The sequence below is a fragment of the Podarcis tiliguerta genome (genome assembly GCF_965153285.1).
Source record: "Podarcis tiliguerta genome assembly, chromosome: 4".
NCBI classification, from domain to species: Eukaryota; Metazoa; Chordata; class Lepidosauria; order Squamata; family Lacertidae; genus Podarcis; species Podarcis tiliguerta.
Genome location: NC_139537.1, coordinates 9806309 through 9833320, shown reverse-complemented (window position 1 = coordinate 9833320; position 27012 = coordinate 9806309). Strand labels below are relative to the sequence as shown.

Sequence of the window (27012 nt, the reverse complement as noted above, 5' to 3'; positions counted from 1 at the left end):
GGCTGAGTGGGGATTTGAACCCTAGACCGACACTCCAACCCGACACCACACTGGCTTCCTAACATCCCAGATCACTGATCAGTCCTGAAAGATCTTCATTAGCCCCCAGTACGTTTCCGAGCACAATTCAAGGTGTTGGTGCTGACCTTTAAAGCCCTAAACAGCCTTGGTCCTGTATACCTGAAGGAGCGTCTCCACCCCCATCATCCAGCCCGAACACTGAGGTCCAGCGCCGAGGGCCTTCTGGCGGTTCCCTCGCTGCGAGAAGCGAGGTTACAGGGAACCAGGCAGAGGGCCTTCTCGGTAGTGGCGCCTGCCCTGTGGAATGCCGTCCCAGCAGATGTCAAGGCAATAAACAACTATTTTACTTTTAAAAGACAACTGAAGGCAGCCCTGTATAGGGAAGTTTTTAATGTCTGATGCTGTATTGTTTTTAATATTTGGTTGGAAACTGCGCAGAATGGCTGGGGAAACCCAGCCAGATGGACGGGGTCTAAATTATTATTATTATTATTATTATTATTATTATTATTATTATTATTTATTATTATTCTCCTTTCCAGAGGAGTCTCTGCTCAAGGTAGACTGGTGACCAAAGTCCTGCTCAGTTATAAGCTAAACTAATACTTCTATGCGAGAGCCAGTGTGGTGTAGTGGTTAAGAGCGGTAGTCTCGTAATCTGCGGAACCGGGTTCGCGTCTCCGCTCCTCCACATGCAGCTGCTGGGTGACCTTGGGCCAGTCACACTTCTCTGAAGTCTCTCAGCCCCACTCACCTCACAGAGTGTTTGTTGTTGGGGAGGAAGGGAAAGGAGAATGTTAGCCGCTTTGAGACTCCTTAAAAGGAAATGAAAGGCGGGATATCAAATCCAAACTCCTCTTCTTCTTCTTCTTCTTCTTCTTCTTCTATGTGATCTTGCAGTTCTGTCAAAACCCAGAAATCCCGTCTCCCAGCCCCCTCCTCCCAAGCCCCAATGCTTCTCATGTGTTTTCCTTCTTACTTGCATTCTTTCGTGCATCCTGTTGATCTTAGCTCCGAGTAGTTAGATGAAGGATAAATGGATTATTATACCGCAAAAAGGCTCTTGAGTCAGCAAGTCTAGGCTTTGCTCCAAGCAAAGAGCTCTGGGAAGGTTAGGCAACCAGGGATTTGTGGAGTGTTATCAAGACCAACTTTGCCTGCTCTGGGCATACGGGGGTGTTAGCGATAGGAGAATCTTTCCCCATATATAATGCATTTTAATGTTATTTTCAGTAAGATGTGCAATTTCATGTGCACTTTATCTCTGTGTTTTTGTGCCCATCATTTGGCTGGGGAACGACATTGCAAAATTTGGAGAAGAGCAAATTTCAAAAGATATTTGTGTACTGTTTCAAAAAGTGTGGATTAGGTAGGTTTGCCTTTAAACGTGAAAAATAAGGGTACCCCATAAGATATGTGTGTAAATTATTATTATTATCACCATCAGGAATTTTCAGTCAGAACTCACCAGAACTCAGTTCCAGTACCTCTCAGGTGGGCACCATTGCCATTATAAGACAATAAGGGAGGTGTTCATGATGAGTTCTGGCACCTCTTTTTCTAGAAAAATAGCAGGTTTATTATTATTTTTATTATTATTATTACTATTAGCACCACAAGCTTACCAAAAGCTGCTGCTCTTCTTCTTCTTCTTCTTCTTCTTCTTCTTCTTCTTCTTCCTCTTCCTCTTCCTCTTTGGCGATGGTCTTCCATAAACACGGTTTTAACAATTGAGTCCGTAAGTGACTGTGGAGGCCAATTCTGGATCCACATGTCCTTCCACAGTGGGGACATTGGTTTCCGGGTGGGGGTTGATCACGGTGTGGATTTGCCAAGCGTGCCTTCCTCTTAGCACGTTTCTCCCTTTCGTCCTGAGTTCGAGTGTCTTCAAAGCCCATGACACCTTTGGTAAAGGCTGTTCTCCAACTGGAGCGCTCGCAGGCCAGTGTTTCCCAGTTGTCAGTGTTTATACTACATTTTTTTAGATTTGCCTTGAGAGAGTCTTGAAACCTCTTTTGTTGACCACCAGCATTACGCTTTCCATTTTTAAGTTCGGAATAGAGTTGTTGCTTTGGAAGATGATAATCAGGCATCCACACAACATGACCAGTCCAACGAAGTTGATATTGAAGAATCATTGCTTCAACACTGGTGATCTTTGCTTCTTCCAGTACACTGGTATTAGTTTGCCAGTTGTTGCATAAGGGGGTTTATTTTCTTTTGGTCTCATGCACTATTGAAAACGCGTAGCATCAAATTTACTTCTATTTTTCTTCTTTTCCCATTAAATATATACATATATATATTCCCTAATGTGTGTCCATTGTTCCACCAGACTTCGTTTCCTCGTGGCCACTCCCTCTCAACCACAGCTTGTCAATTCGCTCAGCATTTCAGCTAGGTAACTCCTCTTGATCTAAGAGTTTCTACAAAAGTCTCATTGACTGGCATAATTACTTTAGCTTCGGGGTCAAGGAAAGGTTTACATAATTTAAAACTTAATTCACATGTGATTTTTTTGGGGAGGGGGTTGTTGCTATTACATTTCTCCAAAGACCCGAACTCAACCTTTGCGACAAGGCTTGCAGTGTTAGCCGCAGTTGTTACCGGAGGAACCTGCCCCAGCGAATCTGGAAACCCGAGTCAGTATGGTTTGAGTTTCTGCCCTTTATATAAGACTGAGCACTCTCTGTTAGGTGTATAATGTTCTTGGGCCCTCGGATAATGTAAGCAAAGCATGTTTTGTTCCTGTTTCACATTATAGAACTGCCTGGCTCGTATTTCCATGTAAGCCCTAACGGTGTAGAGTATAAATTAGCGGGTGCAGGGGGTTTCTTTCGGAGTACTGAACTGTTTGTATATTTTGGCACGCAGATATAAAATCTTTATGGGTCCCAAACAATGGGGCTTCTTAAGAACGGCAGTTTTTCCCAAGACTTGCTCTTAACTTGTACCCATAAAAGCGAAGGGCTTGCATACATGAGTGTGCAATTGAGCATATCCCTGCGTATGAAGCTGTTAAAAAGCTAACACTTTTTGACTGCTAACCAGAGTTTTTCTCGAACTGGGTGGGTGCGGATGAAAATAGCGTGACTTGACCTACCTCATTCAAAGGACGGCTTTCATTGCAAAAAACCAAACATAAGGAAATCTCTCTCTATATATATCTATATATCTATATATCTATATATCTATATATATATTTACAGTTGTACCTTGGAAGTCGAACGGAATCTGTTCCAGAAGTCCTTTCAACTTCCAAAACGTTCGGAAACCAAAATACTATTGTTATTCATTTCCTCCTGTATCTTTTATACTAAATCAAATCTTTTGCATCTCCATTACAGTACATCCAAAATTCACCATTAACTACAAGTGTTATTCCATTCCTATTAACAATTGTAACTGTTTACAATGGTTTTTAAGATAAATTATAGATTTCCCCCATTCTTTTTTAAAATTTTGGCCTTCCTGATTTCTGATTCTTCCAGTCATTTTTGCCATTTAAGCATAATCCACCAACTTGATCTGCCATTCTTCTCTGGTCCGGACTTTATCTCCTTTCCACCTCTGGGCCAATAACATCTGAGCAACCATGGTCGCATACATAAATCGTCTTTTCTGCTCCACTGGGAATTCAGCACCTAAAATTCCTAAAAGAAAGGCTTTGGGGTTTTTTTTTAAGAAAAAGTTATTTTAACCTTTTTTTTCAATTCATTATATATCATTTCCCAAAATTACTTGACTACCTTACATGCCCACCACATATGATAGAAGGTGCCTTCAAGAAAAATTTTCTCAGCCCTGCAACCGATAGAGTGAGAAAGAACGTAACATGAAGCGGACATACCATGAGGTATGACTGTACAGTTTTACAGTCTCATACCGGAAGAAAGATAATAATAATAATAATAATAATAATAATAATAATAATAATAATAATAAATTTTATTTATATCCCGCCCTCCCCAGCCGAAGCCGGGCTCAGGGCGGCTAACAACAATAAAACAGTACAAACAACACTTTAAAATCATTCATTATAAAATTAATTAATTCAAGCCACTGGCAACCATTGGGCCAGAGCTCTGCGAAGATTGCCAATGGAGGGAGTCAGGCTGTGCCCTGGCCAAAGGCCTGGTGGAACAGCTCTGTCTTGCAGGCCCTGCGGAAAGATGTTAAGTCCCACAGGGCCCTGGTCTCTTGTGACAGAGCGTTCCACCAGATCGGAGCCACGGTCTGTCTTTCCTTCTCACACTCCTCACAGACAGACATGTGAATCACACAATCATACAATGCAGCTTTGGAGGCCTGGTTTGCTAACACCCTCTTCCCCTGACGGCTTGGGATAGGCTTGGGAGTTGCGGGCGGGTGGCGTGCCAAATGTCACCCCCCCAGTGATGACACCCAGGGCATACCGCCCCCACTGCCCCTCTTCTTCTGCCCCTGGCGAGTGGGTGTTCTCAGGTGGGGGGTCATCCCTTTGACTTGCACAGCTTCTGAGGCCTATTGCTTTGCCGTAGCTGTGCACCCAGAATTAGAAATAGAGAGACCCAGATGGATATGCAGTTACCTGAGATATGCCTGCTAAGAGAGATTTTGGATCATGATAAAGTGGAACTTGCTTCTCTTCGTGACTGGTTTACAGTGCTAAATTTATTTATCTTGTAGTGTGTTAGCATCTACCCCACCTACCCGTCAGAACTCCTTGCCTGATGACATTAGGCAGATGTCTTCACTGTACTCTTTTTCAGAGCCCACTGGAAATATTTTTATTCAGGCAAGTCTACCTGGATAGCCAGAATTCTGAGGTGTTGTTTAGTTTATCGCTAGTTTTAATGGGGGGGGTGGAGTTTGAATAGATTTTTTACTAATCATTTTACTGTTTCGTTCTTCTTGTTAAACCGCTTTGAGGTTTCTTACACTCAAGCAATTTGTCAATTTTATGAAATAAATAAATATAGACCGTACCATCATTGCAGGCCTATATTTAGTTAGGAACATTCATTAGGTCTCCGGAAGTTTCCTGTGTGGCAGGAGGGGGTATGCATTGCTTAGTTGCATCAGCAGCCTTGATATAAGAAATCTAGTGTGTTTTCCATTGGCATTATTTCAATTCCACTTTAATTTTAGTAATATTTAAAAGCGGAGCTTTTTCCAAACTTTTCATGTTGGTGACATGCTTTTTAGACATGCATCATTTCGTGGCACGGTAATTCACTTTTACTAGCAAACCAGAGGTTAAACTAACCCCTTTCCAGCCCCGGGAAGAGCATAGGGGGCATTCTCACGACACACTCACACACTACAGCTGATGCACTAATGTGTCGCGATGCACAATTTGGAAAGCTCTGATTTAAAGAAGTCCTACAGTCCTAGGGACACGGGTGGCGCTGTGGGTTAAAGCCTCAGCGCCTAGGGCTTGCTGATCGAAAGGTCGGCGGTTCGAATCCCCGCGGCGGGGTGCGCTCCCGTTGTTCAGTCCCAGCGCCTGCCAACCTAGCAGTTCGAAAGCACCCCCGGGTGCAAGTAGATAAATAGGGACTGCTTACTGGCGGGAAGGTAAACGGCATTTCCGTGTGCGGCTCTGGCTCGCCAGAGCAGCGATGTCACGCTGGCCACGTGACCCGGAAGTGTCTTCGGACAGCGCTGGCCCTCGGCCTCTTGAGTGAGATGGGCGCACAACCCTAGAGTCTGTCAAGACTGGCCTGTACGGGCAGGGGTACCTTTACCTTTACCTTTAATATTTAAAAGCGGAGCTTTCCAAACTTTTCATGTTGGTGACATGCTTTTTAGACATGCATCATTTCGTGGCACAGTAATTCACTTTTACTAGCAAACCAGAGGTTAAACTAACCCCTTTCCAGCCCCGGGAAGAGCATAGGGGGCATTCGCACAACACACTCACACAGTACAGCTGATGCACTAATGTGTCGCGATGCACAATTTGGAAAGCTCTGATTTAAAGAAGTCCTACAGCCCTAGAGCGCTTGCACTCATTGGCCACAACAATAGGAGGAAGACAGGGAAACCCTCGCTCTTGCTTTCACTTTCTCATTTGAATACTGTGTGCTTGTGTTTCCCGATAGCTTCCTAGGTTAGGCGTCTTTCAGGGGGCAGAAAATGAAAGAAAGCTGAAAAGTCAAGAGGGGAAGCAGCAGGAATATCCTTGAAGGAGCCAGGCTCCTGCTGCTGTTTCCACCCACCCCTGTGGCCTTCCAGGTTTAATACGCACTCGTGAACATGATTTGTCCCTTGTTTCTAAAATGGCCTTCAACTTATCATTTGCAGCGAAACTCAAAAGCCAGCACTGGCCTTGCCCCCAGCTAGAAAAGCAGAGATTGTAATATACTGAACATAAAACAGCTTTCTGCTTACAAGCGAAAGGGCCTGCGACTCGAACTCCAACGGTTGCATAATTGTTGTTTCCTCTGGTCTTCTGCAAGTGTTCGTATGAGTTTAAAGGAGAGGGAGAGGGAGAGAATATATATATATGCACAGAAACCCTTTAGTAGACTTAACATTCAGTCCCTGGGGCAAATTGGCGAGAAGAGAGTGCTTCGTTTCAGCGCAGCAAAACATCGGTTTAAAAATATCCCGACTTTGGGGAGGGCAGGGCAAGACCTAGAAACAAAAAGGGGAATTAACCGCAGCCTGCTATTTTCCTTTCCTTTCTTCCCCTGTCTGAAGCAAGCGTGGGCAGCATACCTTTTGGCGTTAGGAAATCAAACCTGGCGGATCAGACCAAGGCCAAACTAGTCTAGCATCCCAACAGCAGCTAGCCAGATGTCTTTGTAACCTCACAAGCAGAGCTTGAAAAAGTGGTTAGCTTTCTTCGCTTGTCCCCAGGCGCCTGACATTCAGAGCAGCGATGAGTGGGTTTCTTTGGTTCTTCGCCTTCATTGTTCCTCTGCCCTGCACCATGCCGCTCCTGAATCCCAGTTTAACTAGGTGGATTTCTGAAATTGAATCGAAGCATTGACAGTTTCCTGCCCCCTTTTTGCGCCTTTGATTCCCTTTGTGTCGTTTCCCACCTCTGTGGTCCTGAGGCACATGTTCTCGCTGATGAACATAAGACGAATCCTGCTGGATCTGACTAAAGGCCTATTTGCTCCGGCCTTCTTTTCTCACAACGGGAAACCAGGTGCCTATGGGAAGCCTGCAAGCGGGACACGAGTCCAGTGACATTCTCCTGCTTGTGATTCCCAGAAAATGGCTTTCAGAGGCACAGTGTGTCTGATAGCAGAGGTGATACAGTCACCATGACTAATTCATCTTCCATGAATTTCCCTAACTGTCCCCCGCCCATTTTTATTTCATTTTTTATATACATTTTTATTCATTTTTTAAACACATCAGTTCCAACAGTCATACAACATAGCTTCTCATCTTATACAATATTTTGGACTTCCGTCAACACCTCTGATGATTTATCACTTAGTCTGCATTTCTTACTTTCTGTATTACATGTAATTATCCTTAACTAATAGTTCTCTTCATAGTCTTTCTTGCAATATTTCAAATAATCCACCTTACAAAACTTCTTGCAGTCCTACTAGCGTAATCTGTTCATCACAGTTACTTTTCAAATAGTTCATATATTTACTCCAGTCTTCTGAGAATCTCTGATCCCGCCGGTTTCGAATCCTTCCTGTTAATTTATCTAATTCTGCGTAGTCCATTGGCTTCATCCTCCATTCTTCTTTCGTTGGTAATTCTTCTTGTTTCCATTTTTGTGCCAATAATATTCTTGTAACCCGCCCATTTATAAACTACAGTGGTACCTCTGTTTTCGAATGTCTCCGTTAACAAACATTTCGGTCTTCAAACACCATAAACCCGGAAGTACGGTATTTTTCACTCTATAAGACGCACCAGACCACAAGACGCATCTAGTTTTTGGAGGAGGAAAAGAAGAAAATAAATATTCTGAATCTCAGAAGCCAGAACAGCAAGAGGGATCGCTGCACAGTGAAAGCAGCAATCCCTCTTGCTGTTCTGGCTTCTGGGATAGCTGCGCAGCCTGCATTCGCTCCATAAGACGCACACACATTTCCCCATACTTTTTAGGAGGGAAAAAGTGAGTCTTATAGAGCGAAAAATACGGCAAATGTTTCAGTTTTTGAACGCGCCTTGGAAGTCTAACATGTCACGCGGCTTCCATTTTGAGTTTTCCGTGTTGAATTTTCAGACGTTTCCGAACTCAAGCGGTCTTCCGGAGTGGATTACATTTGAAAACCGATGTATCACTGTATCTGCGTTGGTGCTGACCATTATATCTTGCAGTAGACAATTCTGTAGTTTAATAGCTGTGCTCTGTGAAGAAGTTGTTGGCAGCCATCTGCCCTGAGAGACAATCGAGTGCGCCTCTGCAGGTGAAGTCAAACCACCGCATTAGCAGCACTAAAGTGCTGAGGCACAAACCTGAGCAGTGTGTATGGAGGTCTTCAGCTGCCCAGAAGACAAGGCCCCTCTCTCAGCCTTGCTGGTGGGCTCCAAAGGAAAGAAGAACAAGACGTTTGGCACCAGCTTGGCTGCAGGAGTTGCCGGAAGGAGGTGTGCAAGGTGCCATCTCAGGGACTCCAGATTTGTGTAGGGTTTATTCCTTAGCATTTTCTTCTCCTGAAGATACCCTGCAAGGCAGTGGAGGTTTCGAGCTTGAGTTTTCCTTCTTCTAGATTCCTTCCCAGGTGGATGAGCCCCATCTGCCCCTCACTTTGCTCTACGGCAGCGGTTCTCAACCTGTGGGTCCCCAGATGTTGTTGGACTACAACTCCCATCATCCCTGAACTCTGGCCTTGCTAGCTAGGGGTGATGGGAGTTGTAGTTCAACAACATCTGGGGACCCACAGGTTGAGAAAGGCTGCTCTACGGCATGTGCAGAAACTGCACACCAGCTGAGCTGATACAACTGCAGTGCTGTGTCCAGTTCTGGGCACCACAATTTAAGGAGGATGTTGTGATGGCCTGGGACATGGGCTCAGGCTCAGAAACAGAGCAGATGCAGTCTGCTCCAGATCCTTTGCCTCAGGCATCATCTGAACCAAGTCTGAGGCCTGATCCTGAAGAGTCCCAGTCTGCACAGGTTCTCCTGCAACAAACACCAGCTGGGCCGAGTCAGGGGCCTGAGCCTGCCCTGCTTCCAGATGCGGGGATGACCTCGTTGCCTCCAGCTGGGCCATCGCTTACAGCTGCTCCACTGCCAGTTGGGTCAGGGGAGGCTGAGGCGGCTCCTGAGTCTAGTAATCCACTGACGTCTCCTGAGCTGCAGAGACTGAGGTCTGAGAGAAGGAGAGACCTGAATACTCGCAGGAGGAGTGCTCGCCTTTGGGCGAAACAGGGAGGTGAGTCGCCGGAGGATCAGGACCGGGCGCTACCCCGACAAAGATAAAAGGCTGTTGGAGCCAGGTTGTGGGAGCAACGTTGCTGTATGCTAGATCCTGCCTGAGATCCTGTACCTGTCCTTGCCTGGTTTCCTGCCTCGTGTCCTGCCTTGGCCCTGTTGGACTGACTCCCAGTGGAACTTTTGGATTCTGGACCGGTCCTGGGCCGTGTTTCATGGGTTTCCCCCGGGCCCAGCACAGACGTCAACAAGCTGGAAGGTGTGCAGTGGAGGGCAACCAAGATGATGAAGGGTCTCGAAACCAAGCCTTATCTGGAACAGCTGAAGGGGCAGGGTATGATCATAGCTGTGAACCGTCCCTTATTTGGCAGGAAAGTCCCATATACCAGCGCCGTGTCCTGCTGCTGTCCCTTAAATTTCCCAGGTTTCAAAGGAAGCAGCTCCTCTCCCTCCCTGCCTGCTGGCCAAGGAGGAGAGAGGCTCCAACTGTGTTGCTTGGCTGCATTGCTCACCCAATAAGGAGTCTAAGAACGACTGGGGGGGTGGAGCTTGCATGCCTTGTGCCGATCAAATTGGCCACGTTGCCTGGGGACTTGCCTTTGCTCAGCGCTTCCCAGCGGAGAGGTGACGGTGGTTTCCCTTGCTGCATCCCCTTTGCCGGGTTGCTGCGCTGTGGGAACCACCACTTGAGGCTTCATTTGGCTGCTGTCTGGGCTTTCTGCCATTGGCTCAGAGGGGCTCAGAAGTTCAACATACCTGTGCCCGTAAAATCCCTTACTTTGGCTGCTGATCCCTTATTTTTGAGGCTGCTGGTCCCTTATTTTCAAATCTGTAAATTGACAGCTATGGGTATGATTACTCTGAAAAAGAGGAGACTGTGAGGAGCTATGAGGATAGCCATCTTCAATATCTCAAGGGCTATCACATGGGAAGAAGGAGCAAGCAAGGTTGTTTTCTCCTGCTCTGGGGGGTACGGCTTGAACCAGTGGCTTCAAACAACAGGAAAGGAGATTCCAACTAAACATCAGGAAAAACTTTTTGACAGAAAGAGCTGTTGGGCAATGGAACGGTCTTCCTTGCGTGGTTGTGGACTCTCCTTCCATGGAGGCTTTTAGGCAGAGGTTGGGTGGCCATCTGTCATGGAAGTTGTGGCTAGGTGACCCACAGGGCCCCTATGATTCTATGACTCCTCATTTTATGTGATTTCACTGGTGCACAATCGGGTTTGGAATGCAACCTCTGTGTAAATGGGGAGTCACCTGTATGTAGGACCTTCTTCTTCAGAGGAAGGGTACTCAACCCTGAATTGCAGTGTGAGAGGCCTGTTGCATTCATGTGCTGGAGACAAGGGCTGTATGCTTTTGGGGGAAAAGACTCTGAATGTGTCATTTGACCGGATCCAGCATGGCTTGTTTCATAGAATCATAGAATCATAGAGTTGGAAGAGACCACAAGGGCCATCAAGTCCAACCCCCTGCCAAGCAGGTAACACCATCAGAGCACTCCTGACATATGGTTGTCAAGCCTCTGCTTAAAGACCTCCAAAGAAGGAGACTCCACCACACTCCTTGGCAGCAAATTCCACTGTTGAACAGCTCTTACTGTCAGGAAGTTCTTCCTAATGTTTAGGTGGAATCTTCTTTCTTGTAGTTTGGATGCATTGCTCCGCGTCCGCTTCTCTGGAGCAGCAGAAAACAGCCTTTCTCCCTCCTCTATGTGACATCCTTTTATATATTTGAACATGGCTATCATATCACCCCTTAACCTCCTCTTCTCCAGGCTAAACATGCCCAGCTCCCTTAGCCGTTCCTCATAAGGCATCGTTTCCAGGCCTTTGACCATTTTGGTTGCCCTCCTCTGGACACGTTCCAGTTTCTTGCTCCTATGTTGTTGGATTTGTCCTGGTCTGGTCAGAGGTACAGTGGTACCTCGGGTTACGTACTTAATTCGTTCCGGAGGTCTGTTCTTAACCTGAAACTGTTCTTAACCTGAAGCACCACTTTAGTTAATGGGGCCTCCCGCTGCTGCCGCGCCGCAGCACGATTTCTGTTCTCATCCTGAAGCAAAGTTCTTAAACCGAGGTACTATTTCTGGGTTAGTGGAGTCTGTAACCTGAAGTGTCTGTAACCTGACGTACCACTGTAATGCACATCAAGGTGTGACACTCTATATCATGGGTAGGCAAACTAAGGCCCAGGGGCTGGATCCGGCCTAATCGCCATAAATCCGGCCCACAGACAGTCCAGGAATCAGCATGTTTTTACATGAGTAGAAAGTGTGCTTTTATTTAAAATGCATCTCTGGGTTATTTGTGGGGCATAGGAATTTGTTCATATTTTTTTTTCAAAACATAGCCCGGCCCCCCACAAGGTCTGAGGTACAGTGGACCATCCCCCTGCTGAAAAAGTTTGCCGACCGCTTCTCTGTACTGTTGAATAATTGCTTTAATATGGCCATTATCTTTAAAGGCACTTAAGCCCAAGAAGAAAGTTCAGCCAATACCAGGAAAAAAACAACAACAATACAACAGCAATGGTCGAAGTGTGCAAATTTGGGACAGGCATCAAGTCCTTTTTCTAATTGCCCACATTTTTGAGCCTACACTCAGAGAACCGTGTCTTTGAGTCCGCAGAAGCGTAGGCGAAGCATTCTGCTTGGCGAGGGGTCTCTACACCAACCAGCTTACTGGCGTGGGTGATAAATGACCAACATTAGAAGGTACGGAAAAGGAATAAGACAGAGCAAGAGTTTTGAGGACGTGGCCTCATGATTCCCGAGAAATTATCATTCATTTGCTGGGCTTCCCTTGCCTTCATCAATCAGTATTAACTGTGTTTCGCCACATCATCTGTCGGGTGGTGGCAGCGAGCTGAGTTTCCGTCATTCAGACAAGTTGGGCAATACGTGCATGAGCTGATTTGTGACAGATGTGCAGGGAAGCAAAACTAGTCAGTGCTGAGACCTCCAAATATATTTATTAGATAGATGATAGATAGATAGATAGATAGATAGATAGATAGATATAGACAGATAGATAGAATACAGTGGTACCTTGGGTTACATACGCTTCAGGTTACATACACTTCAGGTTACAGACTCCGCTACCCCAGAAATATTACCTCGGGTTAAGAACTTTGCTTCCAGAAAGCCCACGGTACAAGTTCGCCTTCTGGCAGGTGACACGTAATAACACACCTTTGCAGTGTCCCCAGCCAGTTGTGCACCACAACACGGAAACCAGGAGGAAGGGAAGCAGCCGGGGTACTGCAGCTGATCTATTTTGGCTGAGCCCATTTTGGCTGTTCTGCAGTCCAGAAGCCCCTTGGTTTCGACGGGAAGTGGCTGCTGTTGCAAAAACACGGACACAGCTGGTGCAAGCATTGGCTGGCCTTTCACCTGCAGGAACAAAGCAGAGCCGAGATCTGTTCCTTAGAAGTTGCTGCTGGTTCTAACTGCATGCAAGTTGCTGCCCTCCATAGCTGTCAACTTACAGATTTGAAAATAAGGGGCCAGCAGCCTCGAAAATAAGGGATCAGCAGCCAAAATAAGGGATTTTCAGGGCGCAGGTATGTTCAACTTCTGAGCCCCTCTGAGCCAATGGCAGAAAGCCCAGACAGCAGCCAAATGAAGCCTCAGGTGGTGGTTCCCACAGCGCAGCAACCCGGCAAAAGGGATGCAGCAAGGAAAACCACCATCACCTCTCCGCTGGGAAGCGCTGAGCAAAAGCGAGTCCCCAGGCAACGTGGCCGATTTGATTGGCACAAGGCATGCAAGCTCCACCCCCCAGTCGTTCTTAGACTCCTTATTGGGTGAGCAACGCAGCCAAGCAACACAGTTGGAGCCTCCATCCTCCCTGGCCGGCAGGGAGGGAGAGGAGCTGCTTCCTTTGAAACCCAGGAAATTTAAGGGACATCATCAATAAGGGACAGCAGCGGGACTCGGTGCTGGGATAAGGGAGCTTCCCCCCAAATAAGGGACGGTTGACAGCTATGCTGCCCTCCCCGCCCTGCTAAATTCGCAGTGCTTGTGTTTGGTTTGGTTTCTCCTTGGCGCCGGCTTGTTCGTTCCTCGGTGCCTGGGGAGTCGTGAGCAAAGCACGGAGGCTATAAAATATGTAACTCTTAAGATGCATTTTCATTAGCAAAGCCTCTAATAAGGCCTGGTGTTGGGAAGGCATTGCCTTGGCCTCTAGCCCAAGAGAGAGAGAGAGAGACCCCTAGTAATTAAGCATGATGCTACCCAGTAGATAAATAAGGGAGAAATATTGCAACATTGGCTGTTCTGCTGGCCCACCCAAGCCCGCCAGAGGGTGGATAATTAATCTGAAAGCGAGGTGGGGGAGGGAGAGGAAGAAGATCTATCGGGAGACCAGCCAATTTGTCCATCTCTTTAATATATATAATTGCATTTTGTCCAGAGAAAAAGTAATTCACATGGGTAATTGCAGGACAGGGCAAGGCAGCTTTAACAAGCCTGCCGCACTATATCAGGCTCGCTGCTTGCCAGCTGGCAAGTGTTTCGTGACTCTGCTGTCTCCGAGGTCTGCACTATGGGTCGAGGGGGGCTGAACAGGCTCCCACAGTGCCATGAACGGATGCCCTGAGAGGTGTGTCGCTAAGGAGACAGGAGTAGTCAGCGTGGTGCCCGTAGATGTTCGCCCCGCGCAGTGGCGTAGCGTGGGTTGTCAGCACCTGGGGCAAGGCAAGTAATTTGTGCCCCCTAAGCCGTGGATTTGCGCCCCCTAACCCTAACACCCAGATGTTGCGCCCGGTGCGGCCGGCCTCCCCTGCACCCCCCACGCTACGCCACTGGCCCCGCGCAAGTTGCGCCTCAAAGTGCTCTAGATTCAGGTAGATAGCCATGTTGGTCTGACGCAGTTCATATATATAAAAATAATGTCTAGTAGCACCTTAGAGACCAACTACCATATTTTTCACTCCATAAGACGCACCTGACCATAAGATGCACCTAGTTTTTAGAGGAGGAAAACTATTCTAAACGAAACAGTGGATGTATGATTTTTGTGGTTCGTGCTGTGGCCACAGACATGTGATCTGATGGTGAATTTGTGGTGACCCAGTGCAAAAATCCTGAGGATCCATGTGGATCCATGCTTTGTAACCACGTTTTTCGCCATTGCGGCCCCACGCAGCAGTGGGTGCATGATTCTTTTGGTGCCGGCTGTAGCCATGGACATGCTATGTGATCTGATGGTGAATTTGGGGTGACCCAATGTAAAAATCCTGAGGATCCATGGGCTTTTACCTCCCCCCTCCCAGGCAGCCTCTGCTAGTGTCCCTTATCTCTCTTCCGATCCCACCGATCAGCTGTTTCCTTTCAACACTCCCTTCCCTCTTGTTTGCCTTAGTGTCTTTTCCTTAGCTGGAGCAGTTTTTTGTTCCTCCTTTTCTTCTAATTTCTCTCCTTATTGCTTTAGTCTTCCTGTTTCCCCCCTTTGCAAGTTTGCTGTCTTTACCTCCCCCCTCCCAGGCAGCCTCCTTTACCTCTATCGTCCCTTATCTCTCTCCCCGATTGGCAAACGATCAGCAGCTTTGTTTCAACACCCACTTTGTTCTAACCCAGCGGGGTTCGTCTTACAAGTTTAGACCTCTCTTTGGAGCAGCGTGTACCCCTCTCCTTTTATTGGAGATGAAGTAATTTGAAATCATCATCATTGAAATACTTTATTGTCACTTGTACAACTTGTATACAGTGAGATTACATGAGCACCCCCCATTCAGCTCTCTTAGTCTTAATTCCCCTCGTTTACTGACGCACACCCACCAAACTCGAAAGCCAGTTGCCCTGTTGTTATCTTTTCATTCAGCAGCCTAACAGCCCATGAATAGAAGCTGTTCTTTACCCTGTTGGTGCAACTAATCATGCTTCTATGTCTTCTGCCCGAGGGCAGGAGATCAAGAAAGTGCCGGCCAGGGTGTGAATCATCCCTGAGAATTTCTCTCACTCTCCTGAGGCAACATTCTTCCGCTATTTCATCCAGCAGGTTCACGGGACAGCCCATAATATCTTGTGCTGTATTCACCACCCTCTGTAGGCACTTCCTATCAGTTGATGTCTAACCAGCATACCACACTGTGATGCAGTATGAAAGGACACGTTCTATTGTGGACCTGATTGGGCCCAGTATGAATATATTTTACGTCAAAGTACAGTGACCAATGCCTCACATTGAGCAGTGCATTATCTAGAAAGGCTCGTCTTTTTAAGACCTCTTTTATTGGATAGTTCAACGGTTAATTTTTGTGAGAGGTTTATGAAATGGCTCAGTTGCAGCAAAGACCTGAACCAAGCTCTTAAAAAGAGAGGAGTTCTTTCCTCACCGCTTCCATTGTTTCTAACTTATTTCAGTGGGGACACACACACACACAGATCTAGCTAAGTTAAGGCCACTCCTATATAATTACATCCTATTTTAATATGACACACATTGCATGGAGTGTGAACCAGAAACAATAGACTCAAACGAACCATGCTATTTTGTCATTTCGCCAAACGCCACACACACTGCCGTACCTGTCTTCATACAAACGTCGGCGAATAAATCATCAAAATGATCTTTATTTTCTCTTCGCGGGTAAAAAAAAAAAAGTGTGTTTAATAAGCCATGTGTGTTTTTTCCCTGTATTAAAAGCAAATTGTAAACACTAATAGTTTAAGCTGTCATTAAAACAAAATGAAGTTTGAAGACAAGAAATAATGTACGTTTGTGGTTTTTCTGGAGTTATTTAGCAAAAGCATTGCATCGTATATGGAATAAATTAATACTGCCTGCTCAGGCAAGAAGCAGGAGTTCTGCTACATAGATATTTTGAATTATGTAAATAACTACACAGCTTTACGGATGTCGTCTTTCTCGGAGTTGTGCTGGATGTCTCTGATTTCGATACAGCTTTTTGATTCTTTGCCGTTAATTGACTTTGACGTCCTCCGAAGTCGGAATCTGCTAAAATAAATAAATGCACTGTAAGAAAATAAACAATTAGGCAAGTATCCTAATCTGTTGATCTGTTAAGGGGAAGGGCTACAGCTCAGTGGGACAGCATCTGCTTTGCGTGAAAGTCCCAGGTCCAATCCCTGGTGGCTGGGAATGTCTCTGGCATGAAACCAGCTGCAGAAATATAAAATGGGGGACACCTGGCTTACTAGCAGTACACGTGAAAAGGATCTGGGGGTCTTGGTGGACCACAAGCTTAACATGAGTCCACAGTGTGATGCAAGAGCAAAAAAAGCTGATGATATTCTAGGCTTCATCAACCAAAGTCTAGTGTCTGGAGGTGGTTGGAGGATGGATGGCGGCTAACAGATTGAGGTTGAATCCTGACAAGACAGAAGTACTGTTTTTGAGGGGGCGGGCAGGTGTGGAGGACTCCCTGGTCCTGAATGGGGCAACTGTGCCCCTGAAGGACCAGGTGTGCAGCCTGGGAGGCATTCTGGACTCACAGCTGTCCATGGAGACACAGGTCAGTTCTGTGTCCAGGGCAGCTGTCTACCAGCTCCATCTGGTACACAGGCTGAGACCCTACCTGCCCGCAGAGTGTCTCGCCAAAGTGGTGCATGCTCTAGTTATCTCTCGCTTGGACTACTGCAATGCGCTCTCCATGGGGCTAACTTTGAAGGTGACCCGGAAACTACAACTAATCCAGAATGCGGACGCTAGACTGGTGGCTGGGAGCGGCCGCTGAGACCATATAACACTGGTCCTGAAAGACCTACATTGGCTCCCAGTATGTTTCTGAGCAAAATTCAAGGTGTTGGTGCTGACCTTAAAGCCCTAAATGGCCTCGGCCCAGTAGACCTGAAGGAGCATCTCCACCCCCATCGTTCAGCCTGGACACTGAGGTCCAGCTCTGAGGGCCTTCTGGCGGTTCCCTCACTGTGAGAAGTGAGGTTACAGGGAACCAGGCAGAGGGCCTTCTCGGTGGTGACGCCTGCCCTGTGGAACGCCCTCCCTTCAGATGTCCAAGAAATAAACAACTATCTAACTTTTAGGAGACATCTGAAAGCAGCCCTATTTAGGGAAGTTTTTAATGTTTAAAGTTTTATTCTGTTTTAATGCTCTGTTGAAAGCTGCCCAGAGTGACTGGGGGAACCTAGCCTGATGGATGGGCTATAAATAAATTATTATTATTATTATTATTATTATTATTATTATTATTATTATTATTTATTTTATTTATTATTTCTAGATCAAGGGAATCAATAGTTCCACTCTATTCTGCCTTGGTCAGACCACACATGGAATACTGTGTCTAATTCTGGGCACCACAATTTAAGAAGGATGTTATCAGGCTGGAATGTGTGTAGAGGGGGGCAACCAAGATGTGGCTGGGGCAGCCCAGCCAGATGGGTGGGGGTTATATAATAAAATTACATTTATTGCTATAAGATGATCAATGGTCTGGAAACAAAGCCTGATGAGGAACGGTTGAAGCAGCTGGGTGTGCTTAGCCTGGAAAAGAGGAGACTAGAGAGGAGATATGATGGCCATCTTCCAATATCTAAAGGGATGTTACATAGAGGATGGAGCAAGCTTGTTTTCTCCTGCTCCGGAGGGTAGGACCCGAGCCAATGGACTCTGGAAAGCTGCTGCCAATTGGTGTAGACAACACTAGGCTAGGCTAAATAGACCAGTGGTCTGACTCAAGGGAAGTAATAGTGCCACTGTATTCTGCTCTGGTCAGACCTCACCTGGAGTACTGTGTCCAGTTCTGGGCACCACAGTTCAAGAAGGACACTGACAAACTGGAACGTGTCCAGAGGAGGGCAACCAAAATGCTCAAAGGCCTGGAAACGATGCCTTATGAGGAACGGCTAAGGGAGCTGGGCATGTTTAGCCTGGAGAAGAGGAGGTTAAGGGGTGATATGATAGCCATGTTCAAATATATAAAAGGATGTCACATAGAGGAGGGAGAAAGGTTGTTTTCTGCTGCTCCAGAGAAGCGGACACGGAGCAATGGATCCAAACTACAAGAAAGAAGATTCCACCTAAACATTAGGAAGAACTTCCTGACAGTAAGAGCTGTTCGACAGTGGAATTTGCTGCCAAGGAGTGTGGTGGAGTCTCCTTCTTTGGAGGTCCTTAAGCAGAGGTTTGACAACCATATGTCAGGAGTGCTCTGATGGTGTTTCCTGCTTGGCAGGGGGTTGGACTCAATGGCCCTTGTGGTCTCTTCCAACTCTATGATTCTATGACTCAGTATAAGGCAGCTTCCTATGTTCCTACGACAAGCTTGGACGTTTTGGCACATATAGTGCCCACATGTTTGTTTTAATGCAAGGGATCCTGCTGTTCCTGCAAAACTGGGTGCATAGAACTCCCCTCTCTCTGGAATTGTATGGAGAAATCCACAATGGTTGGCATTTAGTGTACCAAACTTAATTGCTGTCACCCTTATGCATCTGGTGCGGAGAATGATTTAAGTGTTGTTGTTTCTGTTTTCAAAATATATTCTCTTATTATTAGAAGTTTGCTGTTTGAATTACGCTACCTTTTTTATGGATGTTCTCCATGGCTGATGTCCTTTGCTTTTCCTTCAAACACTCTTTTGTCGTCTCTGTTTCTCCTTCCCGCAGAATCAGTGGATAACTGCCCCAGCAACTGCTACGGGAACGGGGACTGTGTCTCTGGGACCTGCCATTGCTTTCTCGGCTTCCTGGGTCCCGATTGTGGACGAGGTAGGGATTCGGGTTAACTTTCGTTGCTGTTTGTTACTGTCCCTACTGTATCTTGTGGGTGGGGTGGGGGCTTCCAGGCAAAGGGCAAGGATGGATTCTGAGCCCACCCTCTAGTCTATAAACATTTATCCACACAGTGGTACCTCGGGTTCAGTACTTAATTCGTTCTGGAGGTCTGTTCTTAACCTGAAGCACCACTTTAGCTAATGGGGCCTCCTGCTGCTGCCTCACCGCTGGAGCATGATTTCTGTTCTCATCCAGAAGCAAAGTTCTTAACCCGAGGTACTATTTCTGGGTTAGCGGAGTCTGGAACCTGAAGCGTCTGTAACCTGAAGCATATGTAACCCGAGGTACCACTGTACTTTTAGGTTTATCTTGGGTTTATCTATCTGAGACTCTACAGGCCTCACTCCTCCCTGCCCCCAGCTAAACACACCCACCCCTTCTTTTTGGTTTCTGCATGTGAGCAAACAGTGAGAACAATGACCTATCAAGGGCACTGCCCCTTGGGGAAAGAATTGGTCCAAGAAGCTTAGCAATCACTATGTTCCATTGTTTCTCCAGCAACTGCTCTGTCAATAGCTGCCTGAGCTTAGGCTGACCCTTTTTGTCTTCCCGTCAACCATAAGGTGGCCTCTGAGCAGCTTCTTTTCCTTGCCTGAACCTCAGAGGTTATCCTAGAGCAGGCACGGGCAAACTCGGCCCACCAGATGTTTTGGGACTACAACTCCCATCATCCCTAGCTAGCAGGACCAGTGGTCAGGGATGATGGGAATTGTAGTCCTAAAACATCTGGAGGGATGAGTTTGCCTATGCCTGTCCTAGAGAGCCTGCCCTGGTGCAATGTACGTTTCCGAGCACAATTCAAAAAGTTGGTGCTGACCTTGAAAGCCCTGAACGGCTTCGGTCCAGTATACCTGAAGGAGCGTCTCCACCCCCATCGTTCTACCCGGACACTGAGGTCCAGCACCGAGTGCCTTCTGGCAGTTCCCTCACTGCGAGAAGCCAAGTTACAGGGAACCAGGCAGAGGGCCTTCTCGGGGGTGGCACCCGCCCTGTGGAATACCTTCCCACCAGATGTCAAAGAGTACAACAACTACCAGACTTTTAGAAGACATCTGAAGGCAGCCCAATTTAGGGAAGCTTTAAATGTTTGATGCATTACTGTTTTTTAATATTTTGTTGGAAGCTGCCCAGGGTGGCTGGGGAAACCCAGCCAGATGGGCGGGGTATAAATAATAAATTATTATTATTATTATTATTATTATTATTATTATTATTATTAAAGAAGGGAGGGCACCCAGGAGCCAGGACTAGTCCAAGCAACCTCTTTACGTGAAGTTCCCACAAAGCCAAACCTTCAAAAAAGGTGGCTAGTTAAAAGCTTTGTGGGGTTTTTCCCCTATAGGGAAAAAACTATAGCCTGCAATGCTCCGTAAAGAGGGACTCAAGGCTTTGCACAGAAACCGAGGATGAAGCAAGTCAGTGCAAAATAGTTTAAAGTGCACGAGACTTGTCATAGGAAACACACAAAACAACGAGGTATGTGCTTTGCATGAGGTCCCAGCATTGCTAAGGATCGCTCACTTAGGCCTCTCAAAGAACCCAAGGGTTGCTGTGGCTCGTTCTCATAACAGTGAAAAGGTTCCCAGAGTTGGTTTATAGTCTCTGTTGCAAGACACACACACACACACACACACACACACAAGGAAAAGGGTGTGAGGACGGAGGAGGAAAACAAGCAAACTGCAGTCATTAAGAATTACCAGCTGGGATGGAAACCATTCAGGTAGCCTGAGGAACAGCTGCTGTTGGGGAACAGCTGAGCAGAGACAAAGGCAGCTGGTCTCTCAGCAGAGGCAATGGAATAACAACCCATCTCAGGCTTAATAGACGTTGTGAGTTTTGGCAGACGCTCCGGATTCAACATTCCCAGAAACCTTTCAAGGCAGGCTTGTGCTGGTTGTTAGGTCAGGCGTGGGACAGCTGAGCTCAAGAAAGCCACATGAGCCATTAATTGGAAAGACGATGTAAAAATATAGGGCATGGGAATAGATGCCTTGATGCACATGGGCTGGGAGGGGGCTAATGATTCTGACCACACAGTTGCCGCGACTTCTCAAAAGCCCAATAACTAGCCCCTTGGAGCCCCAACTGAACAGAGCAGCTGCTAATGAAACAACAGACAGGTGCTCCAACAGGTAAGGATGGCTATCAGTAGGTAAAGGTAAAGGGACCCCTGACCAATTAGGTCCAGTCGTGGTGGACTCTGGGGTTGTGGCGCTCATCTCGCTTTATTGGCCGAGGGAGCCGGCGTACAGCTTCCGGGTCATGTGGCCAGCATGGCTAAGCTGCTTCTGGCGAACCAAAGCAGCGCACGGAAACGCCGTTTACCTTCCCGCCGGAGCGGTACCTATTTATCTACTTGCACTTTGACGTGCTTTCGAACTACTAGGTGGGCAGGAGCAGGGACCGAGCAACGGGAGCTCACCCCGTCGTGGGGATTCGAACCGCCGACCTTCTGATTGGCAAGTCCTCGGCTCTGTGGTTTAACCCACAGCACCAGCTAAATATCTGTCTTATGCAAGACCCCGGTATTATTTCCTTTGCCTTCCCCCCAAAGAGACACCAAACAGATATTGTACCATCAACATCAACACCACCTTGGGGAGCAGGGATCGAGCAACAGGAGCTCACCCCGTCATGGGGATTCGAACCGCCGACCTTCTGATTGGCAAGCCCTGGGCTCTGTGGTTTAACCCATAGCGCCACCCATGTCCCTTCTATCAGTCGGAGCAATGCTAATGAAACGCAAACCATTAAGTACCTGCAAAGTCCTTGTCCCCTTGCGAACGAAGTTTTTAACTGCTGCCTTTGTTGTTGTTTTCTCTTCCCTGCTTCCCAGCATCTTGCCCGGTCTTATGCAGCGGCAACGGGCAGTACATGAAAGGGCGCTGCTTGTGCCACAGTGGGTGGAAAGGAGCCGAATGCGACGTCCCCACCAACCAGTGCATCGACATCGCCTGCAACAGCCACGGGACTTGTATCATGGGCACCTGTATCTGCAACCCGGGATACAAAGGAGAGAGCTGCGAGGAAGGTATTTGCAGGCATGGGCCAGTGGGTCTTATTTCACCCCTTTGGTTTTCAGAACGAGAGAGAGGGGAGTTGTTCACAGGTGGACCAAGTCCTAGAGGCCGAGGCCGTTTTGGCCCCCCGCAATGTGTTTTTTGTGTTGTTTTTTTAAAATGATATTTATTAAAGGTTTTATAGTTACAGAAAAAAAAGAAAAAGACAGTATATATATATATAAAAAAGAAAATAAAGAAATTAAGAGATAATACATCAAAAATAAAAGGGGGGAAAAACAATACATCCACACAACAAGAAAAAGCAAAAACATTTAAAAACACATCCATTTTTCATATCTTTATCTTTCAATGACTTATTTCCTTGACCTCCTCCCACCTCCCATTTTTGTATTCCAGTTAATAATTAAATTATCCATCTTTCACTGCTTTCTATCGTTTAATTATCTTGATTTATTTTAACCTTATCTTACCATCAAAATCTTAAAATTTATCTATACTTAAATCCTTATCATATTTCTACTAAAGTCATATCATTTCATTCCACCATTTCCCAACATTCCTTAATTATGCTATATTACTCTGAATAAAATTTTAAGAATTCCCAATCTTCTTCCACCGTCTCTTCTGCCTGGTCTCGGATTTTGTCAGTCTTTTCTATCAGCTCCATATAGGATGTGAAGGTGATCTGGCTGTGACATCTGTCACCCCATTGATAGCCAGGGTTGATTCGGCTGATCTGGCTGCCTAGGCGGGTGTCCCCTTCCTCCCTCACCGCTCCATGTGCGTCCCTCCCGAAGCTGCGCGCTCGGTGGAAGAGGACGACCATCCCAGATAGAAGGAGTGTACCGTTCTTCGGTCAAGGGTATACCATAGCTGGGCTCCCCTGCTAGAACCTCCAAACAAGCGCTATGTGTTTTTTGAGGAGGCCAAGACTTCGCACAAACCTTGATGTGCCAACACCACCTTTACATTAGCTGTTAGACAGGAGGCCGAAGAGCCTCAGCACAGCCCCGCTGCACCTCTGGCTCATGAGGAGACTCTCTCTAAAGGATGTCCCCTTCAGGCTCCGTGGAGGGTCTTGTCGTGAGCCAGAGACGCAGCAGGGCTTTGCTGAGAGGTGCCGGAACACCTGCAAACATGCATCATTTTATTTGTATGCCCCCTGGTGTTAAAAAAAAAAACCCTAGCAATTTGTGTTTTTGTTTTGTAAGGAAGGGGGGGTTTGCACACACGTACACACCCCAGTGTCCTCACACCAAGACACTTAAACAGTTGCACTCTTGTGATTTGGTGCAGCTTTGGGGCTTCCAGTAGATATCTGGATGGCCACTGTGAGGACGCGATAGGCCTTTGGTCTAATTCCTCTTCCATTTTTATGCAGCCCAGAGAAATAAGCCATTCGGACCCCTCAAAGGAGGGTGTTCCATAGCTTTCATTTCGAATCAGTGAATTAAATAGGAAGTGCTTGACAATTACATATTAGAATGACAATTTCTCTTCAGTTCTTAATTCTGTGCCCGCTTACCTCAGAGTAAGTCCCATTGAACTGAGTGAGACTCACCTCTGAGGAGATACGACTCACTTCAGTTCCGTAGTATTATTAGTATTATTATTTATAGAATTTATATACCTCCAAATACCCAGAGGTCTCAGGGCGGTTCACAGAATAAAATCAAAATATAAAACCACAAAATACATAATCAAAATAAAAACAACCCAATACCCTCCGCCCCAAAAAAACCCACCACATTTCAAAATGGAACCCTCTCCATGATGAATTTTCATTGCCATGACTTATTAGGCAGAACTTTTCTGATTATTCCGATGGTTGCTGCTTTTAGATAATTATGATTCTGATTTTGTTCATATCAGTTGCAGTTTTATTACAGCTCTATTCAGACAACTTCTTTTGTCGTCGCTTTGAAAGCCTCTTAGGGCTACAAAGTTGGACAGAGATTCTTAAATAAATAAATAAATAAAAGCCCAATATTATTTAATCGGATGGCAGCCCCGAATTAGAAGGGCAGGCACCAAATGAAACACATTTTCCTAGAGCCTTTGAGTGGTTCGGAGCTTTCCTACTCAGCATTTGTTTCCCATATGCAAGACAATATTTCGTATTTCTGCCAAGAGGAAAGGAACATTAAAAAGAATCTATGAAATATGTTACTTAGGAAATCTGTGGGATTCTATTCCCCCCACCAAAAAAACTGTAAATCCCTCCAATAAAAGTTGATTTCAAATATTTCACAAATATTATTTCTTTTCTTTAAAGGAAGGCCATCTGGTCTTGATCTCTTTTGGTTTGAAGCCTCAGTGCTTCTTCCTCCAATGTTTAAAATATGCCTTTTCTGATTAATGTTCTCTTAACTTTTCTCTCTTACACACACACACAAACACACATTGTACAGTACAGTGGAACCTCCGTTTTCGAGCGTCTCGGAAGCCGAACATTTCAGAAACCGAACTCCGGAAACCCGGAAGTAATTGCTTCCGTTTTCCAACGTGCCTCAGAAGTTAAATGCCTTCCGCTGCGTGTTTTTCCATTTTCACCATTGAAATTACTGGCAGCCCTTTGTGCATTGGTTGTCAAACGTTTCGGAAGTCGAACAGTTCAACAACCGAGGTTCCACTGTATTATCAAAGCGACATTTTTAAAAATTTTACTTATTTATTTATTAGATTTCTTTGCCACCCTTCACCCGAGGATCACAGTATAAAAACACAAAAATACATACCATAATAACAAATAAAAACAATAGCTCTGCATGGGCACATAGAGTTTAAAAGGCCAAAGAGTGTTTAAGTGGCCAAAGGCCTGGATAGAGAGGAATGTTTTCGCTTGGTGACTCGCAAGCCTCCCTGGGGAAAGCACCCCACAAATGGGGAGCCACCACAGAAAAGGCCCCGTTCGCATGTTCCCATCTTCTAAACATCGCATGGAGAAGGCGCATGGAGAAGGGCGTCTGATCGTGATCGCAGGGTCTGGGGTTGGTTCATATCAGGGGAGGTGGTCCTTGAGTTATTGCGGACCAGCCAGATCTCTCCTGCCTGCGCTTTGTTGAAACGAACAGGAATTGTGCTAGTCTGCCTCTTCTCCTATACCTCTCCCATTTATCTCAGCGCTGAGTGGTCATGTACGGTGCTGGTTGCAGCTTTGCAAAACCTGGAGCATGTGCTCTTATTACCAAGCTGTATTTCTTCCCCGATTGTATCCAGCAGGTTCAATTCCCAATGCATTGCTATTGATTAATGTATTGATGGACTCCTAAAGACTTCGCAAGGCTGGGTGCAGCCATACCACTGAAATAGTTTTGGAAACAGTACGAGAAAGCAAGATAGATTTAGAATAATAATAATAATAATAATAATAATAATAATAATAATAATAATAATAATTTATTATTTATACCCCGCCCATCTGGCTGAGTTTCCCCAGCCACTCTGGGCGGCTTCCAATCAAGTGTTAAAAACAATACAGCATTAAATATTAAAAACTTCCCTGAACTGGGCTTCCTTCAGATGTCTTTTAAAGATAGGATAGCTGCTTATTTCCTTCACATCTGCAGGGAGGGTGTTCCACAGGGCGGGTGCCACTACCGAGAAGGCCCTCTGTCTGGTTCCCTGTAACCTCACTTCTTGCAATGAGGGAACCGCCAGAAGGCCCTCGGCGCTGGACCTCAGTGTCTGGGCTGAACGGTGGGGGTGGAGATGCTCCTTCAGATATACTGGACCGAGGAAAGCAATATGAAGTTAGCTCCCAAGGCAGAGACGCCTTTTCACCCAACTGGGGGAAAACTTGTTGAAGCAAGAGTGTTTGCAAATGTTTCTGAAAGGCACAGATAGCAGGCACCTGCCTCAATGGGGACGGCGTTCCACAAAACTGGGGCAGCCAGTTTCTGTGAAGTTTCTGTGAAGTGGGTTTCTGGTATTTGGGGGACTTTAACTGTCTAGCTATTTCAGTTTGGCTGGTGCTGTTGGGAGCACAGGAATGTTGGAAGCTGGCTTATCCCGAGTCAGACCTCTGGTCCATGTAACTCAGTGTTGTCTGCATTGACTGGCAGTGACTCTCCTAAGCTATCATAGAATTGCAGAGTTAGAAGGGACGCCAAGGGTCATCTAGTCTAACCCCCCACAATGCAGGAATCTCATACATGACCAACACATGGCCATCCAACCTCTGCTCAAAAACCTCCAAGGAACATCCACAACTTCTCAAGGGAGGCCCTCCGACTGTCCGAAAGTTTTTCCGTATATTTAGACAGGAATTCCCAGCAATACCTGGAGATACCTGAAACCTTCTCCATGCAAGGGAGATGCTCTGCCATTGTTCTATAGTCCTTCTACCTTTGAAGGTGGGGCTGTCTTTGAAGATGACCCGGAAACTACAACTAATCCAGAATGCGGCAGCTAGACTGGTGACTGGGAGTGGCCACCGAGACCATATAACACCGGTCCTGAAAGACCTACATTGGCTCCCAGTACGTTTCCGAGCACAATTCAAAGTCTTGGTACTGACCTTTAAAGCCCTAAATGGCCTCAGCCCAGTATACCTGAAGGAGCATCTCCACCCCCATCGTTTGGCCCGGACACTGAGGTCCAGCTCCGAAGGGCCTTCTGGCGATTCCCTCACTGAGAAGTGAGGTTCCAGGGAACCAGGCAGTGGGCCTTGTAGGTAGTGGTGCCCGCCCTGTGAAACGCCCTCCTGTCAGATGTCAAGGAGATAAACAACTATATGATTTTTAGAAGGCATCTGAAGGCAGCCCTGTTTAGGGAACTTTTTAATGTTTGATGTTTTACCGCATTATTATTATTATTATTATTATTATTATTATTATTATTTCTAATGCAATGCTTATCCTG

The 27012-nt window shown here is 46.3% G+C and overlaps 1 protein-coding gene across 14 annotated transcripts in view; it reads left to right on the top strand.

The window, feature by feature from the left end:
• Positions 1-27012, top strand: part of TENM4 (teneurin transmembrane protein 4) — a 636641-nt gene that overhangs the window by 474107 nt on the left and 135522 nt on the right. For all 14 annotated transcript variants that reach the window (XM_083435951.1, XM_083435958.1, XM_083435956.1 and 11 more), the window contains 2 exons: positions 18956-19057; positions 21963-22157. In XM_083435951.1, the coding sequence (XP_083292077.1) occupies positions 18956-19057; positions 21963-22157 (297 nt within the window). The remainder of the gene's footprint in view (positions 1-18955; positions 19058-21962; positions 22158-27012) is intronic.